General features: G+C 44.2%; 1 protein-coding gene across 2 annotated transcripts in view; it reads right to left on the reverse strand.

Annotated features, from left to right (window-relative positions):
* RNF128 (ring finger protein 128) overlaps positions 1–13,444 on the reverse strand; it is a 101,060-nt gene that overhangs the window by 52,720 nt on the left and 34,896 nt on the right. The window contains exon 1 of one of the 2 annotated variants that reach the window (XM_040629463.1): positions 5,178–5,670. The exons of the other annotated variant lie outside the window; for it this stretch is intronic. Within the exon in view, the coding sequence (XP_040485397.1) occupies positions 5,178–5,670 (493 nt within the window). Of the gene's footprint in view, positions 1–5,177; positions 5,671–13,444 lie in introns of those variants that run through there. 2 annotated transcript variants of the gene reach the window in all.

Consider the following 13,444-nt stretch of genomic DNA (forward strand, 5'->3'; position numbering starts at 1 on the left):
TTTTGAGACAGTACTTTACATTGGCAAATCATCACCATCCAGTCTCTTCTCATCCTCTTTTGAACCTCTCTATTAAAAAAGGTTCTTTTCAAAGTCAACATCCTAGGAAAAAAGAAGAATAAAAATTAAATGTCATGTGGCTGACAAGGGACTGGGTGGTGATAAATCAGTGTAAAATATTGTCTCCAAGTCCTTTGTGAAGGAGAAGACTGGTAGCTTGAGGGAGAAGTAGCTATATGAAAAAAGAATGACAAACACAGGCGGGCCCGAAGATCATTTTCTTGTAAAGAATTCAGCCGACTCACCCTATTCCTAAAGTGTTAGAGTTAAGATTTTAGGTAATGTGGACTTTGAAGTGCTCTAGGCTATTCATCTTCAAATTATGTACTACCAACATCAGATTCCATTTTTGTTTTCTAAAATACATTTATTTAACTATCTTAATTGTGATAAAAAACACTTTCTTAGTAGCTTCCTATATGCCAGGCACTATGTTAAACACTGTATTCCCATTATCTCATTTAATCCCAGTGATCTTTTTTTTAGAAAAAGAATTTATTTATTTATTTGTCAGAGACAGGGAGAGAGAGAGAACACAAGCAGGGGGTGCAGCAGGCAGAAGGAGAGGGAGAAGCAGATTCCCCGCTGAGCAGGGAGCCAGTCCTGAGGCTCGACTCCAGACTCTGGGATCATGACCTGAGCCGAAGGCAGACGCTTAACTGACTGAGCCACCCAGGCGCCCCTCCCAGCGATCTCATGAGGCAAGGTTATCATCATGCCCATCCTAAATAGGAGAAAACAGAGACATAAAGAAGTAAAATGACTGGCCTAAGATTTTAAAAATACAGAAAGTCCCTGACTTCCGACGATTCAACTTAATGACTGTATCAAAGCAAAATGCATTCAGTAGAAACTGTACGTCACGTTTGGAACGTTGATCTTTTCGGGAGCTAGCAATATGCAGGAGATATGCTCTCGTGATGGTGGGCAGCGGCAGCCACCTGGGACTCCCAGTCAGACATGCGGTCACGGTGGTAAACAATCTGTACATTTATATCCCTTCTGTACCATACAACCATTCTGTTTTTCACTTTCAGTACAGTATTCAACAGATTACATGAGATAGCCAACATTTTATTATAAAATTGGCTTTGTGTTAGGTGATTTTGCCCAACTGTAGGCTAATGTAGGTGTTCTGAGCACGTTTAAGGTAAGTTAGGCTAAACTATATTTGGTAGGTTAAGGTGTATTAAACACATTTTCGACTTAATGATATTTTCAACTTACGATGGGTTTATCAGGGATGTAACCCCATCCTAAGTCGAGGAAGTTCTGTAGTAAGTGGCAGAGCTCAACCTCTTAATATGTTCGACCTGTCTTTCAACAACGTATACAAGCAACTGTTTAATACATCCCATCGGAGACCACCAAATCACTGACTTAAACTGCTTGGTTTATTCACTTTTTTTTTAAACAGCCCTCAGGAATAATGCTTCTCCTGTCATGCCTTTGAATATGTTTCAAGTTCCTGTAAATGTGTCATGGATTTAAAAGGTTGTGGCTCTGCTCAGGTCTTTCAATTAATTCATGTCTGCGCATGTTGACTCAAGGAAAATTGTACAAGCAAGTACCTACACCACTTCAACCCGTGGGCTGTGCTCAATTAGACAGCATGCAAGGCTCAGGCCCATCTGCCCATCTGCCAAGGCAGAACAGTCAGTTGCACAAGAGCATGTGCAATGTGTCTCACCGTGACAATCCTACGTTTTACATGGCTTTCGTGCTTACTCTGAGTTCTGCTGGTTTATCTCAGTCTCAAACTTAAGATATATGAATAGTGATTAACCTTGGAAACCAAAATTTTCTCCTAATTTTCTTCCAGGATTCTGGATCAATTTGACTGAAAAGTACCCAGAGACTGCAAGACAAACTGTTAATAAACATCTATTATTTGCAATTATTTATCTGTGTGAATCAGGGTTTTCTGGACACTTTGCAACCAAGATGAGGTACGGGAATAAACCGCATGGGTTGATACAAGGCTACAACCAACTTCTGCGACATTTTGGTAGATATAAAAAGAGCCTCGAGGTGCCTGGGTGGCTCAGTGGGTGAAGCAGTCTGCCTTTGGCTCAGGTTGTGATGCCAGGGTCCTAGGATTCAGCCCCACATCTGGCTCTCTGCTCAGCATGGGAGCCTGCTTCTCCCTCTGCCCCTGCCCTCCCCCCACAACCCAGCTCGAGCTCCCTCTCTCTCAAATAAATAAATCTTTAAAAACAGTCTCATTTTCCTAATTGATTGCTCTTTAAAGTGGAGCTTCTCTCCAATAAACAAAAGTTTTAAAGCAATTGCTCTAAACCAGTTAGTTCTGTTACTTGAAAGAAATGGGTCTTCATGTCCCCAGGCCTGTGATAGGTGAGAGTATGGATGGATGTTCAGCATAAACTCAAAGGACAAACAATTCAAGCACAGGCTCTGGGAAGAGTGGGTCAAGAGAGGTTTCATAAACAACGACGACGACAGCAATGGCTTTTCGACACCTGGTGGCCCTTGTATAATTCAAGCCAATACACAGTGAGTTAATCAACACTGAAACCTCAATCCCACCTCTTTGCCACGAAGATCTCGGATAAGTTGTTTCTGACCAGAGATTACAATGAACCCTAGGCTTACTCTCAGGAACGAGCAAAGCAAAACACACAGAACTTTGGGAACGAATGTTCAACAACACACGTGCATGAAATGCAAAGTGATTTTCCCCCCTGTGTTGAAAAGCAGTCTCCCAGTTTCTCTAGGAGTTTAGGGAAGAAATGTGATTCTATACTTCAAGTAATTAGTTCGTTTTTTGATGGCTAGTTACCCTTATGGTAAAGTTTACTATAGTTACGTCGGGAAGAAATTTTTAAAGTCCCAAAATACCTTTCTGAGTGTATTTTAATTAGGTGGTCAATACGTAGGGCTTTATTTCTATATAGTATCCTGAAACAAAACAGCCATGATTATTCAAACTAACAGCTGCATGAACATTTATTTGTATGTTTTTTGCATCCTGTTAGCATTAACCTATTGTAATAACTTTAATTGAGTGTATTATTATCTCTTAGGTGGTTTAGATTTATTATTCTTAAGAATCATGGCAATGTAAGTATCTCCATCTTACAGATGCAGAAACGCAGACTCAGTAAAGTTAAAGAACCCGACCAAGGACACAAAGCTATTGTGTAGTAAAACCAGAATTTGATACCCATTCTTGACTACAATGCCTGTGCTTTTCCTAGTGCACCATATGGTCTCTGAATAACACATGAGTAAGATGTATGGAGAGTGCCTGGCACTCAGTGCGAGCTCAACAAAAATTAATTTTATTGTCCCTCAAAAGCTATCGGACAAATATAAGCTTACATTCTTAACAGAATTAGGATGAAAGCACCCTAAATGGGAACTTTAATTAAAGGGTACTCTTCAATTCCCAATCATCCATGCACATGAATCTCATTTGGAGGAGACAAAGTCAAACCTTTGCATTAGGTAGCTAATGGAAATGTAAGGACTTTAAATTATTTTACCAAATCCTTCGTCTTCATTTTTATTAAGCTTTAAAAAGCAATTTCATTCTAACCAATGAATTATCAACCAAGGGTGATACAGCTGCTCCTTTAATCGATATTCAAATCTAAGAATCACAGCAGGTTAGAGCTGAAAGGGATCTTAAGAGTTCATCTAGTTCGCTTTTGCCTCTGCGCACTCTGCCAGTTTGGCCTCCACCTTCTCCCCCTCTACTATCATTTGGCTAGTGAGTAATTTGTACAAGGTCACAAAGCTGCTAGAGGCAAAGAAGAGACTAAAAGAACTTAGATCTCCTGAGTTCCAGTTCAGTCCTCTTCCCATTATGCCACCCAGCCACTCAATGCCAATGCTCTCTCTAGGCAGGGCCAAACCCACTGCTTTTAAGAAAAACACAAAACCTCTAGCACTTAAATAAGCAGATTCATCTCCCCAGTGATTCCCTAAAAGGCTAATCCTATCAGCTAGCCTTTACTGAGAAGGATGATGTGTTAAACTCTTTACAGGCGTTATTTCATTTCATCCTCAAGGCAAACCTGTGGGAGTAGTTCTTTCTTAGTTATTTCCCTTTTGATTGATGAGGGAACACAGACTCAAAGACTTCAAATAAGTTGCCCAAGGTCACAGGACTAGTTAGCAATGGAGCCGGAATTTAACCAAGGTCTGACTTGGGCCCCAGCTCTCAACAACTATGATATATTGCTATTATGTGTCCCTTCCCTTCTATCCAATTTTTTTCTTTGTCCTTTGGGACTTAGGATCGTACATATGCTAAGACTACCTAATCACAAATAAGGTTTCTGGAAGAATCACCGAACAGGGAAAAAGAGTAACCCACAACATCTCCGCAAATTGAAGACCTACCTGGACTACTTTTTCTCCCAAAGTCTAGGCCTTTGCTACCCTCATGCACAAAGCTCTTCTTTCTTCAGTAACATTAATCACCTGTTTCGCCACTCAATAACCTAAATCGGATCTTTCAAAAGCCAACGAAAGCACTGATACCGACAATCACCTGGGACCCAAGACCCCCGGGGTTAGAGAAGAGCCCAAGAACTAGGCAAAGTTTCCGCCCAAACTGCAATGAGGTTAACAGGGCACAGTAACACAAGCTCGTACCTGAAACTAGGAAACATGGAGAGAAAAACAGGGAGAGTGGAGGGAAAACCTTGCTTTGGGCCTGAGGCCCTTAAACAGGAAAAGAGTGAGGAAGGGATTTCCAGGCCGCCTTCTCTCCAGTCATTATTTCAAAGCCAGTGCCCACCACCAAAGCAGCCCGTGCAAGGCACTCTTGGTGGAACACCAGGAAAAGGCGACGCGAAGAGCCCAAACAGTCCTTGAGTTGCCAGCCTCCGCACTCCGTTTGTCTTACCCTTTTCCACCAGACAGGCAAATTCTGGAGGATTTTGTCGCCCAGCCCCCCGCGCAGGGTGAAATCTCGGGAAGGAGAGGACCCTGCCTCACTCGGTGGGGACAGAAAGGGCACTCGCTTTCCTTTGGAGCAAGGGGACAGGAGGAAGACAGCATGGAGGAAAATAAGAAAGAAAAGAAAAAGGACAAAAACTGGCCCCAGCAAGGGGGTTGATGGGGCACAATGTAGTAGCTGCACTCACCCGGGTGAGACATGGGGATGACCTCATTGCGCGTCCCTGGGAAGTTAAAGATGACGGCTCCAGACGCCCCTCTCTCGTAAGCCAGATGGATCTTGTCGGCGAAGGTGCAGCCCCCGCCGCGCTGGATGAGGGCCAACCAAGAGACCTGCACGGTGCTTCCCCAGTCCCCTGGGACCGTGGGCACCGTGAAATTCGTGTGCGGGTTACAGGCGTTGAGCGCCCCCGGCCCGTCGGGCGGCACCAGGACCCCAGCCACAGGCTCGAGCGGCGAATCCTGGCCGTACACGCCCTCCTCGCTCAGCTCCCACACTGTGCGGTTCACTCCGGTGTGCGGAACCCGCCAGGACACGTTGAGGTACGCGGTCCACACCGCCTCGGCTCCCCGGGAGCCGGGGGCATGGGGGCTCAGAGCCAGCAGGAAGCACCACGCCAGGAATCGGGAAAAGCCGCAGCCGCCGCGGCACAAGACCCCGGCCCCGGGCGGCGGCCCCATGGCGCGCGCGCTCTGCTGTTCCCGAGGGCCCCTGGCACGCGCCCTCCCGGCTCTCGGCAGGACCCCGGCCTGGCCCAGGTGCGCGCCAGGTGGGGAGGGGGCGGGGAGGGGCCGGCGCGCGGGGGAGCAAGGTGGGAGCCGCGGGGCACGTAGCGTCGGGCCGAGCGGTTGCGGCAGATGCAGCTCTTCGCAGCTGCTGTCCTCTCCGCTACTGCTGCGGCCGCGTCGGGCTCTGGGGCTTTAGCAAGAAGCTCCGCCCAGACGACTGGGGGTAGAGGTGGCTGGGAGGGAGGAAAGGACACTGCGGGATCCGCCTCTTAAAAGGGTAACGGGATGGGCAGGCGTTAGAGTAGGCTCTCAGGCTGTGTGGCCAGGTGTGTGGCGGCGTGTTTAAAAAAAAAAAAAAAAGAAGAAGGACAGGCCAGGAACTAGAGAATCTGCGACCAGAAAAGCTCTCCGGTAGGATCCGGGGCCGTTTTGGATTGCGAGAATGGGTTTTTCGCTCCGAACATTTGCCTAAAGGCCGTTTCAGGTTTAAGGTGCCAGAATGTCCAAGGACTTCTAAAAACCACAGATCCGAAGGGTCTGAGCTGGAGTTATGGGATTTTTGGGTAGGTGGGTGGTGCTGGGGGCAGGCTGTTTATTGATTCTCTAGAGGGGGGAGAGTCAGGAAAAGCGCGTTGTTACTTTGGGGGACGGAGGAGGAACCTTTCTCCTTTCCTGCTCCAGACAGGCGTCATACCTGGGTATTTTCTTAACGCTTACCTCATGCTAAATAGACTGACTGCATCAGAAGTCCCTTCTGAAAGTAATCTTAGTCCTCAGAAAAGAGTTACCCTTTCCATACACCTCAAAACCAAGCCTCTTTTCTTCATCTTCCAGAAACCAGGTTTACCCAAATCTATGCATCTGTACCATTCCTAACTTAACTACACAATCCTTCCCCATTTCCCACCAACTGAAAGGAGCCTGACTCACCTTGGGGATTCACTCATGGCACTATTACATTATGATTCCTCCTTCCTTTAACTGTATAAGTTTTATCTACCCTGTCAATTATTGCATTTAATAGGTGCTCCAGAAAAATGCATTGGTTTAAACTGAATTAATACACCTGTTGTATGACAGCGATGGATAACTTTGGACCCTGGGTAAATTACTTCTCTGTGCCTCAGTTTCCTCATCATCTGTAAAATGGGGATAATAATATTACCTACCTCATAAAGTTATTCAGACGATTAAATGAGTTCATACATGTAAAGTACTCAGAACAGTGCTTAACAGAGTGTAAAAAATACATCTGTTCAATACTATTATTACTAAACAGAGTCAGGGACCCCACCATACCTTTTAAATAATCTTAAAGTTGTCACTTTGAGATAAAAATCAGAGAAAATGATGTTCAGGATGTTTTAGCCACTTTTTCACTTTGAAGGGATATAATTCACTTTATCCAGCCCAGCGCTTGTTAAATTCCTGATCAATCACTCCCCTCAGTCCCTGGCCCAACATTTACTTAATCAATATTATTCCCAAAGATTAAGCATGGGACAGTTCTTCACTTGATACTCTTATGTCTTGAGAGAAACCTAGAGGAAAATCAACACCATAACTAAACAGCCCCCAGAATCCAAATAAATGGGCAGTTCTGTGAAGCATGAGCCCTATATACTGAAAAGGACGTTATGTTAGAGGTCAAGGCTGGTATGGGAGGCCAATAGCATGGCACCCCCAACTACTGATGATGTTAATCTCTGGGATAAAAATTACCTAGGGGGAAAGGAAAGAAAGGGTAGGATGGATCATCTCTAAGAAATGGTACAGTTCTAGAAATTGTCTGAATTTCTTGGTGAAGAACACTCAAAATTCAATAAATATTGCCTGCATGGCAATCAACTATATTGTACTTTAAAGAAACACTGTGTTTAAAATTAAAGAGATCTGTTATAAGGCATCTACAAAAATGAAGTTTGGAGAGATATTTGTTAGTATCTATTCTTAAATATTTACGGCACATCAACTATATGCCAGCCATGGGCTAAGCATTGGGGTAAAAAAAAATCCAATAAGACATTAACTCTGCTGTCAAAAAATTCATAAATTAGCTTTGATGAGACAAACAAGCAAACTGATAGTTGCAATATAGAGTGCTATATGTATATAGTGTAAATGCTATGACAGAGGTGTGCACAGGGCAGTAATGAGTAACAGAAAAGAGGAACCTCACCCAGACTGGGAAGTAAGGAAAAACTGCCCAGAGGAGGTTGCACTTGTGCTGAGCTTGAGAGGGTTAGCCTTCCTAGGCTGAGAATAATACAAGGGAATGAATGCACTGGGGCATGAAACTGACAATGTTGGGAGACAGCAAGAACAACAGGCTCTATAAACACAAAATGGTTGGAACCCAGAGTACAAGACATAAAGTTCTACAGGTACACAGAAGTCAGTTCTTGAGAGTCCTTTCATTTAAGCTAGGGAGTTTGGACTTTATCCAAAAGCAAGGAGTAATACAATCAGGGTTTACGCATGGAGTAATATAATCAGATCTGAATTGGAGAGATCATTATGGCTTCTCTGTGGATAATAGATTGGAAGGGACAAGACTAGCAGCAGGGAGCCCAGAGAGATTTTTGGTAATGGTCCAGATGAGAGATGAAGGTGGCCCAGCCGAGACCCAGGAGATGAAGAGAAGTGGAGAGATTGGAAATGTATTTTAGAGGACAAAAGAGAGGAATGAGTTAGGGATTGCTCTGAGGTTTTTGGCTTGGAAGACTGGAAGGCATTCAATAGGGAGGAGAGTTTTAAATGTGTAGAAAGGTTAGGAGGAGAGGTGAGCTCAGTGTAGACCTGTTGATCTTGCGGTGCCTATGATGTAACTAAGTAACACCGTTTGTTGGGCCGTTGGATTTTCTGATTACTGAACACCTACCAAGTGCAAGCTATTGGAGAGATGTAGGTATAGAGAGACAAAAAAAAAAAAAAAAAAGAAAGAAAAAAGAAAAGAAAAAGAAAAAAAAAAGTTCCCTGCCCTCAATGAGTTCGCAGTTTAGTAGGAAAGTCAGAGGTAAACAGGTAAATAACAGTACAGTTTAATAAATGTTATGACTGAGAAAAACATGGGGTGCTACGGCAACATGGGTGTGGCTGAGTCTTTAAGAACAAATGGAGTTAATCAAGCAAAGAAAGTAAGGATATTCAGGCAGAGGCAATAGTCTGTTCCTTGAAAACACCAGGAGCATTCAGGGAACTAACGTTAATTAGTCATGTGTGGCTGGGATGCAAGCGGCAAAGGGAGAGCCAGGGTAAGTGAAACTGGTCAAGTAGGTTGTGCCAGAACATGAAGAGTTTAGAAAATTGTGCTAAAGAGTGTGGACTCAGTGCGTATGTGCATACCTGCGTGCGCACACACGCACACACACATAAAGTGAATATGGCAAAATGATAACAACTGTTGAGTCTAGATGGTGGGTCTGTAGGTACTCACTGTACTATTTTTTCAACTCGTCTCTGTATTTTAAGCATTTTGCAATGATGAGTTTTAAATTGTGAATTTATATGGAAGTCAGTGGAGCAAATAGATGATTATTGTCAGACCTAGGCTTAAATGGAGCATCTGGGTTGTACGAGGACAAGATGGGAGGCAGAGCGACTAGTGAGGAAGCTAACTTCCACAGCACTATTTGGGAGGTCTAGCCCAGTTGTGGAGATGGAGGTGTCGGACAATCATAGCTTCAAGACATGAACCGTTAAAATCATCCTGTGAACTCCCCTTGCTATGAGTCTGTTCTCACCAAGCAACCTTATTATCCCTTTAGTGCCTCATGTAAATATGCCTACAGGGAGATAATGCACTGATCAGCAAACACTAGTATCTGGTCCACTTGGAAGTTATACTTCTCATTATAAATTAATCAGTTGGCATTCTGGCATATATATTGGTCTCTTGGGACTTTGGTGAAGTGTGAGTCAGGCCCCAGGAGCCCGGTCTCTGGTTATACTACCAATCAAATTTCAAAGCCTACAAAGCTAGGAACCAGACTGCGCATCATGACTGCATCAAAGTCCTTCCCCTCTGTGGGGACTTGTCTGGATAACTCCATGGCTTTCTCCAATCCTGTGCCTCTGTCTCGCTGTGATTTCTTTTCAAACTGCAACAGAGCCCTGCTGCTAACAATGCAGTCTGTGGATCAGGGACATCAGCATCAGCAGGGAGCTTGTGAGACATGAAGAACCTCGGGTCCCACCCCAGACCTGCTGAGTCAGAACCCACGTTTTAACAAGATCCCCAGGTGATTTGTACACGTACGTATGTTCGAGAAGCCCTGGGGTAGACCAGAGTATTCCTGATGGGTAGGCAGCACCTAGCCTCTACCTGAACACTCCCAGTGTCAGAGTTTACCACCTGCCAGAGCATTGCATCCTGAGTAGTGCTACACTTTTCTTGCTGGAAAGTTCGTGTAAGTGCAGTTTGATTTTGTTTCAGTCCCAGGACCTCACCTTATTCATATATATACATTTCCTTATGCCCTCAAACCAAATGTCCTAGCCCTAGATGTGTTCCCTCGGGGTCCTACCATCTCCAAGGCTAATTAATAACAGCTACTGTTCATTGAGCGTTTACTATGTACTTTACATGTGTTATCTCATTTAATTCTCACAATCATCCATTATTATCCCCATTTGCAGGAGAGGAAACTGGCTCAGAGAGAACTAGCAACCTGCCTAAGGTCATATAACTAGTCACAGAACCAGGATTCCAGTGCAGTTCTGCATTAACAGCTGATAACAACTCAGTATCTTCCCGCTGGTGGGTGGCATTCACATTCTAACATTGCCTTATACCAAAGGAAGTTCAAGTGAAATGTTTCTTGTACGCATTTCAGGCACTGTAACCGTGAGGGAGACACACTTGGGCCAGGAGCCTTTTTGAATTCCTCAAATCCTACCACAAAGGCTCACCCTGCCAAATATTTGTATCAGCAATACTGGAATGAAAGCTGCCCTGAGCGGTGCACTATCTAATAATGAACTAATAAGCAGAGCAGCATCCTGCAAAAGCAACAGCAGGGCTCCACTGTGGCCGACTAAGTTTCCAGGCACACTGAGTCTGCAGAGGCACAGAGATGGACGATAGCGTTCAGCCTTTAATATGTCTGCAAGAAATGAGACATCACATCTGGCTTCTTACCATTAGATAAATGGCAAGGCACCATCTGGGACAAATAGTGTCCTGGCATCTAAGCAATGTTGTGGCTAGGCAACTCCACAACATAGGTGTAGAGAATGCACAGAGAAGGGATGGTAACACATTTCTGCTCTAGGCAGCTGTTCTGTGGATAGCAAGAAGAAATTGATGGGGGATGTGGAGAGAGCGAGCAGCTGCACCAAACCAAAAGCCCCAAATGGGATGGTGCAGGATACTTTAAAATGACATCACTTCTGAGTGCAGGTACATCTCAGTCAGCTCAAGTGGGTGTACTGCTATTAGAAAACAGGGGATCTTTTTTAAACCAAGCTTTCATGCACTCAAAGAAAAGACAGAATTTCAGAGAGGGGTTTTACAACAGTGCGGCTGCTATGTCTGAAGTAGTCTTCTCATATCCATAACGTTAATAGCTACCATCGAGAACATACCATAGGCCAGGTACTTTCTACCTGTAAGTATTATATGCTGCCTGTTACAGAAGAAGAAACTGAGGCTCAGGTTAAGTAACTTGCTGAAGTCACCCATGGTAACCAAATGACAGAATTGGAATTTGACCCCATGTCTTAGTACAAAGCTACACTCTTCCCATTACACTCACTTGCCACTCTATCCAACAGCGCCTTCAAAAATAGAGGTAGAAAGGCAATGTATTTATTGAGAACCTACTACGCACCAGACACTTTACGTGCCTTAATTCTATCTGTTGGTTCTTACAACAGGTGATAAAATCCCATTATAATAATTAGAATTTTCATTTTTCTTCAGATGAGGAAGATGAAGCTCAGAAAGGTACAGTATCTTGCCAAAGGTCACACAGCCAGTCTGTGGCAGAGTTGGAACTCACATTGGGAGTATGACTTCAAATTCTATGCCATTTTCGCTCTGCCGTACTACCTCTCCACATACGTGGTAAGGATATCATTAGAGGGTGGAAGGAATGGGTATTTTTTTCCTTTTTTTAAATTATGTTCAGTTAGCCACTGTGTAGTACATCATTAGTTTTTGATGTAGTGTTCAATGATTCTTTAGTTGCATATTACACCCAGTGCTCATCATAACACAATAAGGAACGGGCATTTTTACAGCCACATCCAGTGACATACTTTAGTATTCTAAGAATCCCCTCACCAGAGTGCCCTGATTTCCTGCTGTGCAGCCCCCAAATTCCTAAACCGAGATTATGAAAGTACGTTTAGTCAAGTGCTTCATTGTCATTTATAAATGCCTGCATCTTCCGTTGAGCACACTCACACTCATGAGTGTGTGGAGAGGAGTGCCTGAAAATGTGTCACATGCAGAAAGGGCATTTCGTGTCCACTGATGAAAACTGGTACAGAAAGGAATTGTACCGATGGAGGACAGTGCAGAAAATTTGTGCTTAAACTGGGTCGACTTGGTTGCTACTGGGGGATCAGACTACCTATCTTGAGTTTGGAGAGATGATTGAGGGGATCCCGGATTGCTAAAGAGGAACAAGGGTGGGGAAGAGCCCAAGGTATGGGGAGAAGGAAGGGCTTCAAGGGAACATTGGGCAGGGCCGGTGTTGGGGGGGGGGGCGGGAAATGACAGGGGAATGGTTTTTACCCTCCACTGCCAGTATCAGGACAGCCTAGTTGGGAAACTCATCTGGTCTCAGGCAGTCTCCTCTCTTTCCTTTTCAGGTTTGTTAAGACAAAGATTTCAAAAGCATTAAATCTGTGACCATAAGAGATTTACATATATGCTATTGGAAGACAGGAAAATAATTACTTGGGAGAAAATGGGAGAGAAAAATGTGGTTTTTTAAAAAGATTTTATTTACTTATTTGTCAGGGAGAGAGAGAGAGCGCGCACAAGAAGGGGTAGCGGCAGGCTCCCCGCTGAGCAAGGAGCCCGATGTGGACTTTATCCCAGGACCCCGAGATCATGACCTGAGCAGAAAGCAGATGGTTAACCAACTGAACTACCCAGGCGTCCTGAGAAAAATGTTTTTAATGATATGAAGTCTACAGATATGAACACATATCTGAACTTTACTTCCAACCCATTCCTGCTACTTAGTAGACTAGATTCACAGAACTCGCCCATTCCAGCCTTTGTTGTTATTTTTAACTTTGCTGTTGACTGGTTATGTGACACTGAGGAAGTTTCTCTTTCTTCTTGCTCAACTACAAAACAGGGATAATAATAATGCAAAATTACATAGCTATACTTTGAACCACGTAATGTTCCCTCAGATTAAAGCCTAACAAATCAGATCGTATATCTGAAGAAGTATTTCTGATCTTGCCACTGCCTAGGACAAATGACAGAAGGGAGTGGGCCTGGCAGGTGAGGATAGGATCCGTTTGCTAAGTTAGGAAGGGGGGAGTTCTTAAAAATGTACACGGGCTGTGAGGCTTTTGTTTAACCTACAGACAGAATGGGATTCATTTTTTTAAATAGGAACATAATTTGCTAATTCCCAGTAGGCCTGGGATTTCTGAAAAGCAATTTAAGAATAGGGGCGCCTGGGTGGCACAGCGGTTAAGCGTCTGCCTTCGGCTCAGGGCGTGATCCCGGCGTTATGGGATCGAGCCCCACATCAGG

This window comes from Ursus maritimus (assembly GCF_017311325.1).
Source record: "Ursus maritimus isolate PB19 chromosome X unlocalized genomic scaffold, ASM1731132v1 scaffold_X1, whole genome shotgun sequence".
Classification (NCBI taxonomy): Eukaryota; Metazoa; Chordata; class Mammalia; order Carnivora; family Ursidae; genus Ursus; species Ursus maritimus.